The following is a 22,611-nucleotide window of genomic DNA, read 5'->3' on the forward strand; positions in this document are numbered from 1 at the left end:
TGATTTTGGGCCCAGTCCCTGACTCTTAGACAGATCCACCTTACAGCGTTGGTGTGAGGATAAAATAGAGAAGAGCATTAATATCATTGTTGTATTACGTTGTATAAGCCACCTTGGGTTCCTTTGAAGAGGATAAAAGGTGAGCTATAAAAGGTGCAGTAATAAAAAGATAGTGTACTTACAGTTGAACATTTGGTTTAAAAGAATGTTGCTCTTTTGGAATTTAGCAAAAATGTAACTAAGGTATCTTAAAAGTATGCATTGTTTGCCTAAATACCTGGTATAATAGCAAAATCGCTAATGTAGTAGTTGTTAGTCGCAAAGTTGTGCCCGACCCATCGCGACCCCATGGACAACATTCCTCCAGGCCTTCCTGTCCTCCACCATCCCCCGGAGTCCACTCAAGCTCACACCAACTGCTTCAGTGATTCCATCCAGCCACCTCATCCTCTGCCGCCCCCTTCTTCTTTTGCCATCTATTGTTCCCAGCATTAGACTTTTCTCCAGGGAGTTCGTCCTTCTCATTAGGTGGCCAAAGTATTTGAGTTTCATCTTCAGCATCTGGCCTTCTAAAGAGCAGTCAGGGTTGATCTCTAGGACTGACCGGTTTGATCGCCTTGCTGTCCAAGGGACTCGCAGGAGTCTCTGCCAGCACCACATTAATTTGCTTCTATGAATTACCTTTTATAAAGTACCTTTGTGTCTTGTTGAGGTATAAATCATGAGCTGTTGTGCCTTTCTGTTAATTATATAATAATTTATGTTCATATAACTAACATGTTTGGGAGGGTTGCTAAGTTTTATATAGAGACAGAAGATAAAATTTAATTATGCCTTAGGTAAGCTCTCACTAGTGGAAATAAAGCCTGCATTTAATACCACATTTTTCACTAGTAATGAAATCTCAATGAAAAACATACCTACTGTGAAAACAAATACCTTAGAAAAGAGAAAACAAGGACCAGTAAAGTGGAAAACTATCCCATGTTAAAATTAAAGGAAAGCAATTGCCTCCTTTTTTCATATTTAACCTTTAGATTTTTTAAAAATCTTTTATTTCTAGTCAACTCCATTACATTTAGCAGCTGGCTACAACCGTATTAAGATCGTGCGGCGTCTGTTACAGCATGGAGCAGATGTACATGCTAAGGATAAGGGGTGAGTGTTATATCATTAAGTATACATTTCAGTAAAGTTTCAGGTCAGAAACACTCACTTTAGGAATTTTGAATTCTCAACGTGATAATTAAGGGAGCAATCCTGTGCACATTTAAATAAAAAAAAAAGTTCTATAATTCCTAGCATGCTCAGGCCAGCCAAAGTGGCACTTGGATTTTTTCTTCCAGCATATTGCACTTTGACCAAAATTTGTTTACTTCCTCACCTAATCCTGCAGTCACATTAAAACATTTAATTTTTATCATATGCCAAACAAATTCCACTGTCAACTGCTTGCTTTATAATTAGATTAACTGGATTAAAATCCTCAGGTTAAAAAGTAATACATAGGATTGTTCATTGACTTTAGTAAGAGTTCGTGGCTGTTGTTGCTGCCACAGGAATGTGGTATTGAACCCAAAATCCACACATACCCAGTTATATTAAGATTTTCTGTTGGATACAAATGATAAATACTTAATCTTTAAATTTCTTGAAGGACTGTATGTCATCTTGTAGTGCTTATGCATTTAATTACTGGGGTTTTTTTTTCTTTTTGTTCAGAGATCTTGTTCCTCTTCACAATGCGTGTTCATATGGTCACTATGAAGTAACAGAACTTCTAGTTAAGGTTAGTTTCTTAATTGCACACCACTTTTATGGGGCAGCTATTGTGATCATGTTTCATTTTCTATCCAGATCAGCTAGTTTTGTGTCTGTAAAAAGTATAGTACACAGTCCATTTTAAGTTTAATATGGTCATGCATGAAGTAAAATTGGACTGATTTTGTCTAGAAATTGAATTTGTGAAATGTCTTAAGGTGCTGGTTTATATATAATAGTGGCAAAATGGGTTAATTAATCTAAGACTTATCATGCTGTGTGTCTAGCACATTTTATGGTACATTTGAGTATTCAACTGATAGTTGAGCCATGGTTTTAACCACAATAAATCTGTAATGTCCAGGTTTGGATATCACATAACAATTCCTAATCAGGGATTGAATATTCACAAAGGTTGCAGAACACACCTGCCATATACAACAGTCAGTCATGGGTTAACTAAACTGCCCTGATGTTCATGGGCTTCTAACTTTGGTTCAGGCTTTGATATTTATAGACATATCTCAAGCAGACAATACAGATGTGATCACAGAAAACTATACAATAGAAAGGACAAGGGATTAATTATTACAGGGTGAAGATTCTGGACTGTTTCAAGTAAGTTAAGTAATTACATTGGCTGTTAAGACATCCCTGCCTTATAAGCTATAATGTTCCTAAAGGTATTTCTTGGGTGTAGAGTTCATATCCTAATACTGTGGTCTAAGGTTCAGTGTACATGTTTTGTCTTCAGCTGCCCTCAACTATGTATAACTAGTAGTCCCTGTTTAAATTAGTTTTTCCTCGTACAGTGTTAAGTGACTTATACCTTCCCTGTTACATTACTTCGTGGTATCTGTGCATCACACATGTGGGCTCTGCACATATGACACGCATTATGACACGCCATAGACATGCCTAGCATGAAGGCAGAGCTCCCGCCAAGGTCTCAGTTCTTCAACTGCCATCGTGAGCACATTGGGAAGTTTCTCCTCTATTTACCTCACAAGGTTGTTTGTCTCTCAGCTTCTCAGATTCCTGTATTATCGGGTTCTTCTCACTATTTATCTTCTTGCTGGAAGAAAGGAAGGAAGGAAGGAAGGAAAAAGCAAAAAATAGTATAATATTCTTGCCTCCTCCTTTCCCTTACTTTGCCTTCATCGAATAGACAAAATGGTGCTCAAAGCCCTGTTCTGCAATCATGCAGTATGTGGCAGTAAACTTCCTCCTACAAATGGCAACTCCCTGCCATTTCTGCCTGGAGGATCTCATGTCATCAATGTATGCTACCATTGCCGGGCTTTCACCAAACAGGCAAGAAAACATCAGGCAGACCTCCTAAAAGCCAAATTGTGGAGCAAGCTGTGCAGATGATGCCCAGCCATCGACCTCGGGCACTCCTATATCCTCCAATGCTGATGAAAACTTAAATCCTTCCCCATCAAGAGTACCCAAGGTGGGGAAGCAGAAGAAAGCAGACAAAAAGAGTGAGAGTCCATAATCACCCACCCTTACTAAAGAAGGAGAGCAGTAAATTTCCTCAGAAACACTCAAACATTCTTTCTATTACTGGCCTCCCACATATTGAAGACACTGTACTGACACAAGATTCAAGCTACCCTTCTGCCTGAAACTGATATAGGAACTTTGGTCTCAGCCTCTGCAAAGTATTTCAGTCTAGGAAGGTGAAATTCGCAGTCTGTCACCAGCAGTAATATTACGGCCAGAACCAGACTTGGTACAGAGACATGTCTCTTCTGTACCTTCTATTCTGAGTGTTTTCCTCCGTACCAATAGTAGGGAGACACTACTATTGCTCTCAATTTCCAGCCTCTGACAAGGAGAATTCCAGCAAGGAGAATTCACCCATGCCCCCATCACTAATGGACACCCCCCCCTCGACTTGCAGCGCATTCTAGATGCCTCCCTCAAAACTTTCTACTCGCAAATTGTACAATGCTGCATGAACAACGTTTTCTACATTTGCATGACAGCATGACCTCTCTCCATTTACAGCTTCTCCTGTCTGGATCCTTTTCTTTCTCAACTCGTTGTCTCACCTCATCTGCATTTATACAGTTGCTATTCCGGCTTTCCACACTCCAATCTAAGGCCAATCAACTTTCTCTCATTCAAAAACCTCTCAAGGGTATCTTTAATGTAGCCCCACCTGTCAACCTGCTCTGTCCTGGAGCCTTTCCATTGTCCTTCATGCTTGCACCAAGCCTTCATTTGAACCTATGGTTTTGACAGATCTCCACCTCCTCTCTTGGAAAACTGCCTTCTTGATAGTCATCAGCTCTGCCCCTCAAGCCAGTGAACTCACTGCTCTTATATCACCTTTCATAAGGACAAGGTCATACCTCTCCCTAAGCCTAATTTCCTACCTAAAGTAGCCTCGTCCTTTCCTATCAATGAGACCATTGACCTACCAGCTTTTTTTTAGAATCCTTCTAATCCCATAGAGCTGGCCCTCCATTTTCCAGATGTTTTAGGGCATTAGTTTTCTACAAATCCAGGACTCAACCCATCTGACAATCAGAGAGATTCTTTATTGTGTATGGTGGCCTACACCGAGGAATGCCTATTTCCTCCCAGAGGTTCTCTAAATGGATAGCCCTCACTATATTTCTGGTCTCTATCGGACTCTGTTAGTGCACATTCCACCAGAGCTTCTGATTTTCACAACCTTGTATGCAGGAGTGCCTCTCGCTGACTTCTGTTGAGTGATGACATTGTCAAATCCCTTGACCTTCATTCGCCAATATCATCTTGATGTTCAAGCTATTGAGGACGGCACATTCAGTAGAGCTATCTTCTCCTCTCTACTCTGCTGAGCAACACCATCCTTTTCCATGAGATGAACTTGTCAGTCACCCACATGTGATGCACAGAGAGACCATGAATAATGAAGGCATGCTTCCTTACTCATGACTGTTGTTCTTCAAGTGGTCATCTGTGCATTCACACATATCCACCCACCACCCTGCTGGTGTCATATACATATTTCTGACACGACATTGATATGTCTCCTGTTCAGACATTCATTTATTGGGCGGTCTCACACTACAACTGAGTTCTCAGCGGGAGCCCCGCCTTCATGCTAGGCATGTCTGTGGGCTGGCCTACCAAATACAGTGGTACCTCGGCTCACGAACAAATTGGGTCACGAACAACAATTACTGAAACATTTTTACTTGGGTTGTGGACACCACTTTGGGTGGTGACCAAGATTGCAGCCATCTGCCCCCCCCCCCCAGTGGGGGGATGGCCACGATCACAGTTCCATTCGTGCAGGGTAGGCGTCCGTGATCAGAGGCGTGCTGCTGCATTAAAGATGGGTGCAGCAAAGCAGAGCCACAAATCCGCTTGTCATTCGTGCAGCTGCACTAATGACTGCGATTGAGGTCATCTCTCCACCCCCAGCGCACCGTTTGCGCCCATCTCTCCTTCCCCCAGTGTGCCCGCGATCGCACCCGTCTCCCCCACCCCACCCCCCAGCATGCCAGGATGACGGGCGCCTGCAGGAATGACAGGCACGATCTCTGTTGTGCTGGGGAGGCGGGGAGATGGCCATGCCTGTGCTGGCGGGGGAGGGGGGAGATGGCTGCGATCTTTGTTGTTGTCACTTTGTTTCAATATTTTCTGATTTAAAAAATGGGTACAGAACGGATTAACCTTATTTACATTGTACCTTATGGGGAAATTTGACTTGGCTCTTGACCAATTTGGCTCACAACCAGAGTCCTGGAATGGATTAAGTTTGTGAGCCAAGGTACCACTGTAATTAATCAGTTTTGGAATCTTTCCAAAATAGCTCCATGCATGCACACAGATCCCACATGTGTGAATGCACAAGTGACCACTTGAAAAACAACAGTTACAGGTAAAGAAACCTGACTTTTTACTTTCTATTATTTAGGAGAAAATACTTACAGTTCCATTTCTTCTCCTAGCATGGAGCTTCTGTAAATGCGATGGATCTGTGGCAGTTCACTCCTCTACATGAAGCAGCTTCTAAGAACAGAGTGGAAGTATGTTCTCTCTTGCTGAGCTATGGTGCTGATCCTACATTGTTAAACTGCCATAATAAAAGTACAATAGACTTGGCCCCAACAGCTCAGTTAAAAGAACGACTGGCATGTAAGTACAAAAACAATAATATTGAATTAGAAAGATTGGATATGTTCCAATTTTCACTAGGGATTGATACATATTGCTGGTTTTGACAGCAGGTCATTATTTGTGATCTCCACTGTCCCATCTTCATCACCTGACATCTCTGGTAGGTTGAAAGTCAGAGACGAGACCCTGCGTCTCTCCCAAGGTGAAACCAGCTGATACATAGGAAAAATCTCTTAACTTCAAGCTATGGGATTCATCTCTTAATTCAGGTGACACTCAGATGACACCAAAGCACAATTCAAAAGTAGGCATAACTTCATGGAATTTGGGAAAACAGTTTTTAACTGTTAGAGGTTGATGGGTTCTGAGTTGTATGGGGGATCCACTCTTCAAAAATAGTGCTGGCTTTTCACTAACTGTAAATGGAAACAAGGACTCATTTGTCTCTTCATCAGAATGCAGCTGTAATTTTTTCAGAGGCCTCACAATACAGATCAATCATTTCATTGTCTAGACAGTCTTTGTTGAAAAACATTGATTGGGACTATACACAATTAAATGGGTACTAGTAAGATTTCGCAAACCAGAAAATAGTTAAATATCTAGTAGATCCCTCCTATTTTATTGCATAGAACCCAAGGCAATTTACACAGTCCTCTTAATTTTATCCTCACAACAGTTAGTGACTGGCCCAAAATCATGGCACAGCAGAGAGCAAAACTAGATCTCCTAAGTCCCAGACTGGTGTTCCAACTATTGTGCCAGGGATGATTTGAGGGATGATATTCTCTTCAAAAACTAGGCATGGTAGTTGCCTGTAAGGAATGCAGATTAAGGGAATGGACCTGCTGGGATGTCTGTAAGCCCCTGAAGAGAGGTTATGGCCACTGAATGCAGAGCAACTTGATGACGTTATCTGCATCTCCACATCTTCCAGAAGAGTAATTTCACAAGACAGGCTGTTTTCCCCTCTATTGGAAGCATCTCGGAAGGAATGAGTTCATTTTAAGGAAAAAAGTAGGATATAAATCTAATTGATAATATTAAGGCAGATGTGGTGAGGATACCTGATCGCATGGTCTCCCCAGTCTTTCTCCTATCTCCCCCCCCCCCCACCCCCGGGTCCACCTCTTGGAATTTGCTTTCCTGACCAAGGACAGCAGCTAGTGCTAACTGTGTAGGAGAGCGGGGTTGGAGTTCTGATTCCTAGCTCGCAAATTGGAGCTTGGTCCAAAAGAAAAACATCTGAATGCTTGTTGGAAAACAATGTACAGCAGCTTGAAAGAAATACTGTCCTAACAAAACCAAAATGTTCTTGTGATAATGTTTGAGATCATGAAACTTGTTTTCTCTTTTAGATGAATTCAAAGGTCATTCACTGCTACAGGCTGCAAGGGAATCTGATGTTGCTCGTGTAAAAAAACACCTCTCTCTTGAAATCATAAACTTCAAGCATCCTCAGACTCATGAAACTGCCTTGGTAATATGAACATATATTTTCAATTAATGTTTCATTGTGACTAAACTAAGCAAATGGAATTACATATCAGAATTGTTTAGGTGTTGTTTTCGAACACAGATGGAAATTGCTGACCTGTGATGCCTCAGATGAGGCCTCTCCCCACAGAAAAAGGAATGGACAATGATCTCTTGCTCCATTACCTTGCTCCTCCATCACTCACCATGCAGCAGTCTACTTCATTTCTTCCTTACAATCTCCATGTTGGAGAAAGCAGAGGAGTAAAGCTGGCACCTCAGTGGGCTTCACTTTGTCCCGGCATTCCCTTGTTAGGGGTCATACTCTTTTATGTCAGAGGGCAGAGCACATCCTTGACATTATCCAGCCTTGGGAGGTCAGAAGTAATCCAGGCCTCAGAGGTTCCTTGTCCCTGACTTTGGGGGGGAAATAGTATTGCTTCTTCTTGATTTTTCTTTATAGCTATACTAAAATTTCTGGATTTAGGGTTTCTCTCTTTGTCTGATGCCATTTGCTTCAGCCTTTCAGCTTTTCTCAGAAGAGATGTTTGGTGAGGAAGAAAATAAGATCTAAGGAAATGGTGTAGACTGGGTTGAACATCTTGTGACTGTACAAGTGTTTTGAACTGCAACTGCCACCATACCTCATTATCAGTTGTTCCAGCTAGGTCTGACAGGAGTTGTAGACCAAAAGGATCTAGTACACTAGTATCATTTCTCTCATAGCTTACCCTCCAGCAGTCACATGGGAATGGTGGATGTGGGCATCCTGCAGTCTCATTTATATTTACAGAAGTATTTGTTCCCTGTGACTTTTCCATATTTTATTGTGTTACAACTTGGAATCAAGCTTAATTTAATTGGTATTGTTTCCCCCTTGGTGTAAATAAAATACACAATAGTGTGAAGGTGCAAAATATTTTTTCTGGCACAAAAGTAAACAAAAATGAACTGGAGGAAGTGAGTTGTACCAGACCATGGTCCAGCATTCACCCCCTTTGCTGGCTAATGGTCTGGTTTGTAACCCACTTCCTCCAGATGCCACATAGATGCTTTAAGTATTTGAGTGGAGTCTACCAATATTGTATACCACCTAGGGAGCTCATTTGAGATGTTTGGCAACTTATAAATATAAAAATAAATAAAAAAATATGTGCTTCTGGTGCTACATGGTCTTAGATTAAATACACTTGCTTGTGGAAGGAAACAGAGCTTGTTGGAGAGTGCACCCAAACAAACTATCATGAAGGCCAAGGAGCTATCAAAAGAACTTGGGGATAAAATTGTGCAGATGAACCAGTTAAGGTTGAGTTGTTTAAAAATCTTCTAAATTGTTGAACATAATCCAAAACTCTATTAAGTCTATGGTTACAGAATGCAATGATAACTCTGAAATTGCTGGAGGGACTGGCAGCTGAAATAGGAGAAGCCCTTTATGGCACAGCTACCATCCACATGTTGATTACCTTGTGTACATCATAAAGTTGGGCTTTATGAGAGAGTGGTGAGAAGTAAGGCATGTGGAAGATAAGCAAACATGGAAAGGGGGTTTCTAATCTGACAAGACCAAAATAGAGCTTTTTGACCTTACTGCAAAATAAGGAAAGCATCCAAAGCATGGATATAGGGATGGATATAGAGTTAAATGTTGAAAAAAAAACCTGGCTTTTTAAGTTAGGGCTTTAAACGCATATGTATAAGAGGCATGATAGAATAAAATAAGTGATTCAGCAGTAGTTAAATTATAGGGATTTAATTAATTAATTTTGAATATTTTATTTTTGTTACTTCTGCACAAGCTGATCTCTGGTTAAAGCTGTGGCTGCTATTCTCAGGATAAGTTGGAGGCATTAAATGTTACAGATACTATTTTTCTGGTATTCATGAGGAAAATACAAAGCTTTCTGAAAGAACATATTTCTGAACACTCTGTGCACACATGTATGTAATTAGTTTCACACAAAATGGCAGCCAGTCGTTGGGGATGGTTGTGTTGCACAAACTATAATGGTTACCAACTATTTATTCTTACCACAGTTAGTGAAGATATGTGAATCAGTAGTCTGTTCTAAGGTTTGTTCAGATTGTCATGTCATCTGAACCCAGCCTATGTGATGCTTTATGGGTCAAGCCCCAGAAGAAAATAGTCTCTTGGCAAGAGTGATGAAATTAGCTTGCTGCTTTTTTCAAGTGGCTAACCAGTGAGTGCAACTGACAGCTGCTCTCAGGTGGTACACTGGGACATTTGCCAAAATCTTTCCCTGTTGTCCACCCCCTCTGTAAGCCATTTGTAGCTGGTGGCTGAGGAAAAGCTCCCAGCATCTGTCAAGTAAGAGTCTCTGATAGTTGGCCTTAAAGTGCCAACTTTCAGTTGGAAACTGCTGTAAGAGTTTTCCCAATGTTTGTTGTATGCTGCTGCCCTGAACCCCGACAGTCCTTACGGCAGCAATGCACAGCAGTGATTGCTGCCCCTGATTGTAACTATCTGTTGGGGCTTGTGATGTATAGTCACAATGGCAACAAGGGTGCATCCCTGTAACCAGTTGGAGAGATCTCCTCTCAAAGTCAGCAGCAGTAATTTGCCCCACTGCTGCAGTGGAAAAGGGTTCATATTGGTGACAGAGGACAAAGGTTGGTTGGTCAATCACAAGTTGACTTACCCAACCTATGGTCCAGGTTAACCCCATTAGGTTCAGAGAATGAGCTATGTTTGTTTATTGGGGATAAATAAGGTTTTTTAAAAATATATCCCTATTTGTCCCTGGTGCACAAACAGGGACAAGTTGCCTGAAGTGCACTGGGGGCCAACTGAAAAAAAAAATGTTGGGGGGATAACTTCCTGCATATAAAGGTTTTTTTAATGCTGTGTAGGCTCAAGGGTGCCTCTGGGCACATTGAAAGGGCAGTTTCTGCCTGCTCTTTAAGGAAGTCACAGCTAGGCCAGCTTTCACAATCTTGGGGAAAAGAAAGGTTTAAAAGACAGCTGTGACAAGCCAAAATCAGCTCATGATGATAACTGTGAGGGAGAGGGCACCTTTTCTGTTCAGCGTTCTCTGGGATGTTGACAAGAGGAACAATGGGGAAGGAGTGGATGAGGCACCCACAATGAGCCCTATTGTCGTCATGGTTTCTTCGTGGATTGAACCCGTTGTGGAAAATTGGTTTAACATTGGGTGAAACAGCCTGGTGTGAGTGTGAGCAAGATTGTAAAAAAATGAATCTAAGCTCATGTCAGCAAGAAAGTTGCACTATGAAATACTTTTTCCTCAGCAGAATTGATTAACATAATTATATGGCCATAAGTCAGATTTCTTGGAATGCTGTCGCATCATGGTGCATTAAGTATTCAGTCAAAGCCTTATCATTTAGACTTCCACCCAGTAACATTCCAGCACAAAATACTAATGGGTCTGAAACTGTCTTTATGACCACCATTCATTCTTTTCAAGGAGGCCCTCCTTGTATTTCTCTCTGTTGGTGCATCTGATAAAAGGCCAGGCTGGTTAAAACCCTTGTGATTGAATTGCCAATTTATATGATTCAGAGTAGTCCTCTGTATTCTTGGTGACCCTTTTACATTCTCCAAGTATTCAATTTTATCATTTTGTGAATCTGACCTGGTCACACTGGATATTACTGCGGCATGTCTTTGTTATTGGTGTGAAGAGCAGGATTTGCTGGTCTTTCTGGCAAACCCAGCTCTTCCTCTTCCAAATACCTCATGGGCAGCCATGAACCAGACTTTGGATCAGAGGACCTTATTCTGGGAGTGAAAGTGCAATTTTACTTAAAAGTTGATTAATCTCTGCAGTAATCTCTACTGTGACTGGATTAAGTGATATGTCCAGCTCCATTCCAGTGCTTTCTAGAGCCTCTCCTTCTCTGTTCCTATTTCAAATAACTGAATGTGGTAAACAGCCCTATCAGTATTCTTTTTGTTTATGATACATCTACCTAGCCCCAACTAGATATTAATCAAAGGGTCTTTCTGGATATCCTGTTTCAGCACAGTATGAGCCTCAGCCTCTACAGAAAGGACACAAGAAACCCAAGAGGTATCTGATGGTGTTTTCTCTACATCATTGGAAATTACTTTCCCTTTATCTGATGCTTGTAAACCATCCAGTTCCTTTAAATTATGTTTGCAATTATCAGTTTTAGTGGAGAAACAGATTTTTTTGAGAATCATCCAAGTTGATTAAATTATTAGCATTACTAGCCTCGCCTATTGGAGTACTTTTAAGACAGGGGTCCTCAAGTTTTTCCACCAGGAGGCCAGTTGAAAGCTGCCGGTTCTGGATGTGGGCCAGAAAGGTGGTGCCAGTGGTGTGCGTGGGCCAGGGCAGGGGTGGCGTGCGGGGGCAGGGTGTGCAAGGAGGCAAGGTGAGGCAAGGTATGGGTGGGTGGGTGTCCCAGGTGAGGTGGGGGTGGGCATGCACCGCAGGGTGGGTGTATGAGGTCAGGGCTTGCTCGCTTGGAGGTGGTTTTCTCTGAGCAAGCAAACCGCTCCCTCCCCGTGTGCGGGGCGAGATGGGCAGCAGTGGGTGCACGCTTGGTGCGTGCGCATATGCAGCAGATCCAAATGAGCATGGCGGGCTGGATCTGACCCCTAGGCCGTAGTTTGAGGACCCATGTTTTAAGATGTCTGTTTAATTGAGCACTAATAGCCTGAGGTGTAGCTGCATTTTCAAAATACCTTGATACAGGCATAGCATTTTTAGTAAGGATGTCCCTATTACAAAATAGCCAAGCAGCTAAGTCCTATTTTGGAGAATAACCACCACACTGTGGTGCACTGAAGCCTTTACAATATATATTCCACATAAGCTACATCTAAAGTAAGGACACCTGGATATACAATATTTAAAATATGTAAAAGGTATGATTTGTGCTCATTCTGCCTCAGAAATCCCTTTAATTTTGGGTAATGATAAAGGACTAACGTTTGCCAATTTAGTACTAAATTTAGCTATTACTTGCAGTCTTTCTCAGACCTGGCTCTGGCCTAAGGGGAGAAAATGATCATGGGTCTTGCACTGCTGAATGCAGGAATGCTCATGATCTCGCCATAGATGAAGACAACACAAGCCATACTGTATGTTCAGTTGTAACTTTATGAATTTTTATTTTATTCTCAACCTCCTGTGCCTTCTATTGTACTTTCTGTTTAGAACGATTGTCAGGTAATTTTAAAAGTTTCTTAAATTCCATTTTCTTATAGCAAGGGCCCTTTAAATTTTTGATGTTCCCAGTCTTTAGTTTGTAACGGTTCATTTCCCTTGCCTCTGTTCAATACATCTTTCTCTTCTTTCTGTCTACTACCATTTGATTATAAGTTTCTTCTTTCCTTGGGAATGCATTGTTTGCTAAACTGTCGTCAGTATCATAGCCAGGTTTTTTATATGGCTCCATAAGTATAGACAGTAAATCACTACAAACAGACAAATAGGATTCAATGTATTTTGTTACCAGAGAAAGCCGCCCTTTAATTAGAAGACTGTCTCCTTTAGTTATCTCACTGTGACAGGAGGATCTATCCTTATTTACTATTTCATCTGACGTGGTACGAACAAACTTGGAAAGTTGTTTAGGTATCAACTCATTTAGTGTAACATCTTTTTCTGAGAATTGTGGAATTCCCTGAAGATGTATTTGTCCCATTGTGGTATGGCTCACTGTACAGGCTCCAGAGGTGTAATTGCCTGGGCAAAGTAAGTCACTGGTTGTGTGAGGTCTATAGGTTCAGACACTTCAGCTTGATATAACTCTGCTGCCACACTAACAAAGGTGGATCCTCCAGTGAATTTTTATGGCCTTGGATACCTGGGGGCAAAGGTCCAGTCTAGTGTGGAATTTATGATATATGAAAACTCCACTTCATCCACCTTGTCTTCCACTGTTGGTGTAAGGAATTGTGTAATTTTGTCTGATTTTCCCCGCCATTTAAAGGAATATTCTTAACAATAGGTGTAATCCTCAGGTTCTGTTAACCGTTCTAGTTAGCATAATTTCTAACTGGTATAAGAACAAACAAGTTACTGCTTCTCTGGCTGCAACAACAATAGGTACTTCCACTTTTACTGTTTTAGGCTGCTATTTCATAACTTTATAGTCTCTCTGCTGACAATTATTTGTTTCTTAGCCTTCTTCCACAATACTTGTCAGACTTACCAGAGTTTTGGTCTTCAGCTCATAACCAGAATTAACATTTTTCCTTGTGGCTGCTGAGTATAACCAAGCATGGTTGTATATAACTATTCCAGGGTTCCAGCAGTTCCACTCCAGGAGCAGAAGAGCAGTGTCAGATAAGAAATTCAGCAGGAATCCAGTCATTTCAAGTGAACAACTGAAACAAAACACTGCAAAGCCAATGCAGAAAAGTGCCATGCAGCTTTCCTAGATGCCATTTCCCCCCATCTTGATAGTCATGTGTTCCCTTTTATTTATACTTTCTTTGTGCCACTTAATGTTTTGAAATTTCCAGAATATACTGTACCTCATTTTATTAAATTCAGTTAGATTTTTAAAGCAATCCATATATATCTTACATGCAGTATTTCCCAGTAATGGTTTGGTGTTCAGCTCTTTTCCCAGTAATGTAGCTCCAAGTGTTGGAATTTCACTGATCTATATCTCTGATGCAAAGCTAATCAGCAAATAATGAAAAGATGTTATTATTTTAATAGCACTGTGCTGCTGCATCACCATATCCCAAAAGAAAGCAAGTCTGTGAGCTACTTCTAAGAAAAGGAGCCAACGTCAATGAAAAGACAAAAGAGTGAGTTCCCATTTCACTTTTTCTTCATGGAACTCAGGGTGGCAGATACAGCTTATATTCCCACCATTCATTTCATTCTTACAGCAACCCCCTACAGTAGATAGGACAGATTGATTTGTACAAGTCAAAGAATTCCAGAGCTAAGCAGAGGGTTGAACCATAATCTTCCTGTCCGTAGTCTGATCTTCCATCCATTGCTCTTGTGTTAACTATCAATACTCAGTCCAAGAAAACTAAATGGAAATTGTATTGTGTGTTTTTATAAAGCTTCCTCACACCTCTGCATGTGGCATCAGAAAAAGCTCATAATGATGTTGTTGAAGTACTTATGAAACATGAAGCAAAGGTATGAATTATTTTTAGTATAATTGGACATAATTCCATATATAATGAAAAAATATTATATAATTGTTGTTTTTGCTATCAAATAGAGAGTGAAAGGATGATTGACAGCTTTGATAGCTGATCCATGTTTAAAAATGGGAATCAGAAGATAGTTGTGGGAGCGAAAATGTTAGAAATTAGTTGCAGTTATAAAATAGCTTTTTGTGGCCCCACTACAATAAATTATTTTAAAAGGTGCCGTATTCTATATTTCTTGTTTGAAACTGCCTGTTCAAGATTCTATATCATGATGCTTCCTAGGTCAACGCCTTAGATAATCTTGGGCAGACATCTCTGCATAGAGCAGCGTATTGTGGTCATCTTCAGACTTGCCGGCTGTTGTTGAGCTTTGGCTGTGATCCATCGATTATATCTCTGCAGGGTTTCACAGCCTTTCAGATGGGAAATGAGAGTATTCAGCAGTTATTGCAAGGTAGTACAGTTTCATGTTTTTTCATTTCAAGTTTTCTGCTTTATCTCTGACATTGACTATTTCAGTTATCCTGTTCTTATAGTGATATTCTTCAACAATATGGGGACATTTTCATGAACGATATGTAAAGTGAAACACTGCAAAATTATTGCAAGCTAACAAGGAGAAACATAACACACGTCTTTTATTTGGTCTATGTAACTTTCAGTTAATCCAGTTTTCTTTACAGACATGAGACAGTTACTCTTTAAATACAGTACAACATGAATAATGGAAAATCTGAAAGGGAGGGCATAGAGACAGTGTGAAAAGGTTTGCTGTTTGTACCAAATGGGAAAATGGCTCTAAAAATTTTAAGAAAGCAAACTCTCAGATGTTGGGATTTGAAATTTGAGTAGATTTGGTAGATCCAGTCAGATTGCAAATAGGTTTTATAGATTGGAAACTTAACCTGGTGTTTCCAGTGTTAATCATATTCTGAGTATTCATGTAAATGACCAATTATTGTTTTGTCTTTTTGCTATATAAAGTTATTTTTCCCCATCTCTTACAGAAGGTGTCCCATTGGGCAACTCAGAGGCAGATCGGCAATTATTAGAAGCTGCAAAGGCAGGAGAGATGGATGTAGTAAAAGTAAGATAAAATTTGTATTTTCGTGTTCTGTTTGTGGTCTCAGGGTGGTTTGTCTAGAAGTTCACTATTAAGTCTTGAGAAATAAGAGAATGTTGAAAAAGAAAGCACAACTTACCTTGATTAGTGGATAGGAAGGGCTATGGGGGCAGTGCTCATCTCTGTTTCAAAGGCCATGAGCCCATGCTGTCCAAAGACATTCCCATGATCATGTGGCCAGCAAGATGTCATGGGGCGCTGTTACTAGAAAAGACTATATTAAAAATAATTTTGAAATCCCCATGTCCCATTCTTTGCCAACTCAGCCACTGGAATATTACAGTACAAGAATGGTACAGGAAGTAATAAAATATAGGCAGTTTACCAATGGATTACCAATGAGTTCCATTTCTGAGAAAACAAATTCATCTTTAAGTCAAATATGTATTTAAGTTAGATCATGTATTGGGAGCCCTTCACATTCCCAGGCGTTAGGGGTGCAGGACCCCCATGAAAGTGGAAAAACCACATCTCTATACCACCACCCCAAACTTACTGGTGTAGCAAGGAAATGGAGCAAGGAAATGCTGGGGAGATTTCCCTCTCTGCATGGGTGGGACAGGAAGGCATGCTTTGAGGCCTCCTCTCACCTTTTGCTTCTCCTCTCTATGGTGATGAATTTCCTCAGTAATTTTAAAAATGAATTGGCTTTGTGGCAGCTCGCTCAATAAGTACTGGTGTTTGTTCATAACTCTGATGTTTGCAACTCAGAGGTTGCCTGTACACAAAACATGGTGCACAAAAGACATAAATTAAACTCTAGCTGTAGAAGTGCAAATGTAGCTGAGTAAAAACTTATTGTAGAATTAAATATTAAAATACCTAGATTTGGGTTGATACATATAGAACATGAACTTTTACCCATTTATATGTGTAAAACAGTTTTGTTTCTTCAGCAGTACAAACTACAATTACAGTTTTGTCATCTACATATTCATTAATGTGAAACAGTAGTGTCTCTGTTGGAGAGACAATGATTTTAATTTATTCATTCTCTTCATGATGTTCACATGCCCCCCGAAAATCAGTGGTAAACTTCAAGAAAGAAGGAAATGGGTGAAAATAATCTCTTCCTCTTTCCATTTGCAGGAGCCTTTGAGCAGACATTTGTTCAAACAGAAGTAACTTTGAATTGAACCCATTGCAAGGGAAACCTGGCCATTTTGCTAACAGCGTAAATTGAATTTTAATGTCATGACCCTATTGGGGGGATGCGAGTAGTGTTTTGTACATTCCTGTATTATTTTAGTACAGTTATTTCTGCCTTTTTTCCTTTCAAGGAACTCAAGGTGGTTTACATAATTCTTTCAATTTCATCTTCACAGCAACAACACTGTGAGGTAGATTGGACTAAGAGTCTGTGACTGGCCCAAAGTCACCCAGTTAGCTCCATGTTTGGGAGGTGCCTAGAACCCAGATCTCCTGAGTCCCAGTCCCTCACACTTAACTACTAGGTGAAGCTCTCTTAATAGTTCATAACAATACATAAAACCACAGGTCACAAATAGAATAAAGTATTGCTTAATTATTTCAATATACAAAGTGTGAAAACAGATGAAGTTGCTGCTTTGACCACTTCTGCGAAATTCCTCCCTAAATTTAAAGAGCTATACTGAAGTATCATTTGGTCACATACGCTGTGCTGTGCTGTGTTCCCAAAAGGATTGTAATTCAGCTACAGGTGTTCTAGGATTACCTGGTTTTAAATCTGATTCAGAGCAGAATCAGCCTTGGTAACTCTGGTAGGTAGCTTCTTTAGAAGAGAAACAACTTCTTGAGCTCTCATGCACTCTTGATACCAGTGATCATGATGTCTTTCTTGACCATTTGTTTAGGTTAGGGTATGGAGCACCATTTTACAATGGTTTAACTTTTAGTTACAGAGTTCATTCCAAAGGATAATACTGGGTGACTAAAGCTTGGTCACTGGCAGTTTAACTGTGGGCTGTCGCAGCATTGGGTTGTATATGAAGTGATCAGTATGAGATTTGGGGCAGCCATTGGTATGCTGATGACACATAGCACTATTTGTTTGAGAGGCTGTGCACATTCTGAACTTGTGTCTAGAAGTAGTGATGGGCTTGATGAAGTGTGCACATTATTCGTGCATTGTGTCTGTACTCTATTTGGTCATTAGGCAGTAAGTCTCAAGTTCATCTGTTTACATAGGCATATACGTCTCATCCAAAGGCGCTCGCTTGGGTATTTGCAAATAATTATAATCTATATTATTTAATTTAAGTATTAATGTCAATAATATTATTTATATTTAATTATATATTAATATTATTTTATAATTGAATACATCCATTGTGTGTTGCAATGGACATACTATATACATCCATTTGGCTGATGATCTTAAGTGGGGCTCATTTTTGGGGTAGGGCTTATATTACGAGCATCCTGAAAAATCATGCTATGGCTTATTTTCTGGTTAGGTCTTATTTTCGGGGAAATACGATAGTACAGAATGCAGCAACTACCATGTTTACCTGAAAATAAGACTGGGTCCTATATTGATTTTTGCTCCAAAAGATGCACAAGGGCTTATTTTCAAGTGATGTATTTTTTCATGTATAACAATCTACATTTATTCAAAAACAGTCATGTCATGTTCTTCTGGAACATCGTCATAACTCTCCAAACCCCAAATTGTGTTGCAATGGATGTACTAAATATGTCTGTCTGGATGATGATCTTAACTGGGGCTTATTTTTGGGGAAGGGCTTATATTACGAGCATCCTGAAAAATCATGCTAGGGCTTATTTTCCGTTTAGGGCTTATTTTCAGGGAAACAGGGTAGCGTGGTTAGTGGGACGCACAGTCATGTTAGCAATAAATCCATGTTTGAAAAAATAACCTGCACTGGCTGCCTGTTAAACCGGTCCATGTTCAGTGTTATGTTGTGGAAGCACTTGGTGCCAGGAAACAGAGACTGCCCTCTCTAGTACATATATCCAAATGGCCATTTAAGCTCTTCAGAAGAGGCCTTGCTGTTCATTCTGCAACCAACAGAATGTTGCCACAAAATATCTCAGGCTGGACCTTCTGTACATCACTTACTGGAAAGCTCCCCACCACCTGTAGTTAAAAACACAGAACATGCAGTATATTTTAATAGTGCCTGAAAACATACTTGTTCACCCCACTTTCTCTAGATTATAATTAATGAACCTTGATTATGATTAATGAAGTATAATTAATCACATACTGCTTCTAACTGTTCCTTGTTTAGCTTTTATTACTGTTGTAATTGTTATTTTTTCTACTTATCCGATAATATGCATCACACTTGCTGTGTTCCACAGAAGTTATGCACAGTACAGAGTGTAAACTGTCGGGATATTGAAGGGCGTCAGTCCACACCGCTTCACTTTGCAGCAGGATACAATAGAGTGTCCGTGGTTGAGTATCTTCTGCAGCATGGTGCTGATGTTCATGCAAAAGACAAAGGGTAAACATTCCATTTTGTTGCTTTTGGTTTTGCATATGCTGAACTGAAATGGGTAGGCGATGGGGAGTTGAATTCCTAGACTTTACAGTTTTTGTTTGAAGGAGCATATGGTTTTGTGTGGCTCATACCTTACCAAATGTTGCTAACCTCTTGACAAAAAAATACTATTGGAGGTGGATGTTAGGGGCTGGGATATGAGCTGCAGGAGGACAATGCAGAGGGACCAGCACCCAAGGGCAACAGAACTTGAGGTGAGACAGAGTCTAAAGTCCAGAAGTAAGGTTTAATGGCAAGTCCACATCATAGGCACAGAGCAGGCCAGGGGCAGGAATCAGAAGTACATAACAGGGCAGAACAAGGATGTGGTCACGAACGAGCCAAGGGTCAAGAACAGGAAGACAAACAGAGTTTCAGGTACCGTGAGGCAGAACCACCAGGCACAATACATGGCAAGGGAAAATACATGGCAAGGCAGAATACAAGAGGAACCAAATCTGCGAGCATCAGGCATCATGCAGGAGCTGAACCACACCACAGCTGGCAAGAAGACCCAGGTTGTTGAGGTGAGACAGCTGGGCAGGACACAGGTCAGGCACTACAGCAAGCAGGAAAGCCTGTGATGCTGAGGCCAATTCTGGAGGGAGGAGCTTTCTTTTATGTAGTTCTTATCCCAGTGTTCCCAGCTGGTGCTCATCAGGAGGCTGAGAGTTCCAGCAGGGCGTGGGATGGATCCTGTGAATACTGTGGTGGTTGTTCTGGTTCTGGCACCAGAGCAGCCCAGATCCTGACAGTGGAGGAGACATTCATGATATTCTTTAGTGCCATTTATTTATTTATTTAAAACATTTTTATGCCGCCCCCATCGCAACAAAGCCTTGGGGCGGCTTACAACAAAAACAAAAAATATACAAAATTATACAGAAACAAAGTTATACACTAAAAATATTAAAACCCGGTGCATCTCGGCTTAACAATTTTAAAATCCTACACAATAAATTAACACTTAAAATAAGTTTTAAATAAAAAGGTCTTAGCCCGGCACCGAGAAATTTACCAAATTTATTGGTAGAAAAATTAATTGGATGAACATCCATACTAATGCACAGGTTAGGCTCTACATAAAGCAAAGTTAGAGGGTCATCTTCCTTCCTTGGACCCACACCTTCCATATGCCGTGCTCTGTGATGCTACATGTATTCTACTACTTTGTTACTATGTAGTCACAAGAAGCTTAATTGGAGTGGCTGATATCAGCATTAGAAATTGCATGATATAATTGTACAATCATCGTGCAATCTTGCATAATTGAGATCTTGTATAATAGGACGACATACAAAAGCTTTTAATAAATACATACATGTACATAAATACATACATAAATAAAATACTTGTAAACTATTCTTAAGAAATTTACATCCTCTATAATGTAACTAGAGCGCATTTCAGCAAAAAGCATCTTGATGACTGAATTGTTTTATCTATCTGCAAACTCAAATTGGGTGGCGTTTAATACTGCCACTACTCTCCAAACTCATAGCTTTGCACCAGCTGGACACAGGGTAACAGGGAGTTAGATTTCCCTAAACTAACTGTGGAAACTTAAAATTTCTAAGATTGCTTTTAGAATCATAGAATACTAGAATTGGAAGGGGCCATGAAGGCCATCAGGTCCAACCCCCTGCAGCTGCAGAACAATTTACACCATCCCACTCAGATTGAGTGTAAGTCCTTGTACTACCAATAGGTCCTTGTGGCACTGCTTCTGATTTTTTCCTTAGAAGTTCTGGAAGATTTTGGTTCTCTCAACCATTATACGTACTATGTGGACTAGTCAGAAGAAAAAAATTACATTTAAAAATCCTGAAAAGGTTAGAATTAAGATTTTCTGCTGGTAAAATAATACAGATACCAACTCTTACTGATGAGTGTTTCCATAATATTTACAGAGGCCTTGTCCCTTTGCACAATGCTTGTTCATATGGACACTATGAAGTTGCTGAATTACTTGTTAAACATGGTGCAGTTGTCAATGTAGCAGATATCTGGAAATTCACTCCTTTACATGAAGCTGCTGCCAAAGGAAAATATGAGATTTGTAAACTTCTGCTACAGGTATGTCTCATGTGAAGCTGAAATGTGTGGCATGTATATTCTTAATCATTTCATTTCTACTGGGCAGGCTAAAATATAAGCAAAAGCTCAGTATGTTTTTTTATTTTGCATGATTTCTTATGTTGCAGAAATGAATGTGTATTTTTTCCAATTTCTCATTCATGTAGCATGGAGCTGACCCCACAAAGAAAAACAGAGATGGGAATACACCATTAGATCTTGTTAAAGATGGTGACACAGATATTCAAGACCTACTTAGAGGAGATGCAGCTTTACTAGATGCTGCAAAGAAAGGATGTTTGGCCCGGGTGAAGAAGTTATGTTCCCCCGATAATGTAAATTGTCGTGATACACAAGGTCGACATTCCACTCCACTCCACTTAGCAGGTCAGTATCCTTTCATTCTTTGTCATGGTCTCTGTGCATCACATGGGTGCTCCACCTGCGCAGTGCCTATTTGCAGCAAGATTCTCTCAGCTATAATGGTTTTTGGTGGGAACTCCTCCCTCCTCCCCTGCTATAGATAGGTGAAGTCCCCACCTTCTTGCCAGTCACTGTGCCTCAGGTTGATGCATTTATTAGGTCTTAATAGTTGACAGGGTGGGGAAACTATTATAATTGTTATAGAATTGCTCTGCGCAAGAACCACAGCCTCAATTGAGGACTTTGCAGTACAACATACTATTTAAATCATTGTAATGGGTCTTAGTAAAATAATAGTGGTGAACAGTAACTGTGAATGTATAAGTCTAGTTTCTGGTGTATTTCAACCTTTTACACACAATAATAGTGTGTGTATGATCACACACACAGGATCAGCTCATAGCCCATTATTTGTCTACTTTGGTAGGCTGCAACTTCTCTGCGCCTGGGACAGAGATCTTTACCAAATATCTGCTTGTTGTTTCTATTGGAAAAACAATAGATGAATCTGGAATTGTTTTATGCAAAGCATAAGTTTTATCATTGAAACATGGCTCTCCAGTCTTAAAGCTGTTCAAGATGGTTGTGTGCATACAGTTGTTCGTATGCAGGCATACAAATGGGCAATTTAAAAATGATATCACATCAGAAATCTGTAGTTGAGGAAAGCTGAAAGGAAACTGGATGATTAGTTTTCATAGTAACTCATTCAGCTGTTCTCCTGTTATAATTAAACATGCTTGTGTTTGTCTTGTTATCTGCTAGCTGGCTACAACAATTTGGAGGTTGCTGAATACCTGTTAGAGCATGGAGCAGATGTAAATGCACAAGACAAAGGGGGTCTAATTCCTCTACATAATGCAGCATCTTATGGGGTAAGCAACTCAAAAGTCTTTTGAACTTTATATTATGTGTTAATTTACATTTTGGAACTTAGAATCAATGGCTGCCACTTCACCAGCCATAAAATATACATTGCATTTTCTATATGTTTG

General features: G+C 40.2%; 1 protein-coding gene across 1 annotated transcript in view; it reads left to right on the forward strand.

The window, feature by feature from the left end:
• Window positions 1–1,018: 1,018 nt before the first annotated feature.
• TNKS2 (tankyrase 2) overlaps window positions 1,019–22,611 on the forward strand; it is a 39,967-nt gene continuing 18,374 nt past the window's right edge. Inside the window, exons 1-12 of the mRNA XM_044420642.1 lie at window positions 1,019–1,158; window positions 1,723–1,789; window positions 5,718–5,904; window positions 7,245–7,366; window positions 14,049–14,140; window positions 14,408–14,486; window positions 14,786–14,957; window positions 15,511–15,590; window positions 18,936–19,081; window positions 21,028–21,193; window positions 21,361–21,580; window positions 22,382–22,491. Coding sequence (XP_044276577.1) covers window positions 5,739–5,904; window positions 7,245–7,366; window positions 14,049–14,140; window positions 14,408–14,486; window positions 14,786–14,957; window positions 15,511–15,590; window positions 18,936–19,081; window positions 21,028–21,193; window positions 21,361–21,580; window positions 22,382–22,491 — 1,353 coding nt within the window. The 5' untranslated portion in view covers window positions 1,019–1,158; window positions 1,723–1,789; window positions 5,718–5,738. The remainder of the gene's footprint in view (window positions 1,159–1,722; window positions 1,790–5,717; window positions 5,905–7,244; window positions 7,367–14,048; window positions 14,141–14,407; window positions 14,487–14,785; window positions 14,958–15,510; window positions 15,591–18,935; window positions 19,082–21,027; window positions 21,194–21,360; window positions 21,581–22,381; window positions 22,492–22,611) is intronic.

Source organism: Varanus komodoensis, unplaced genomic scaffold, assembly GCF_004798865.1.
Source record: "Varanus komodoensis strain SLA01 unplaced genomic scaffold, ASM479886v1 scaffold11, whole genome shotgun sequence".
Classification (NCBI taxonomy): Eukaryota; Metazoa; Chordata; class Lepidosauria; order Squamata; family Varanidae; genus Varanus; species Varanus komodoensis.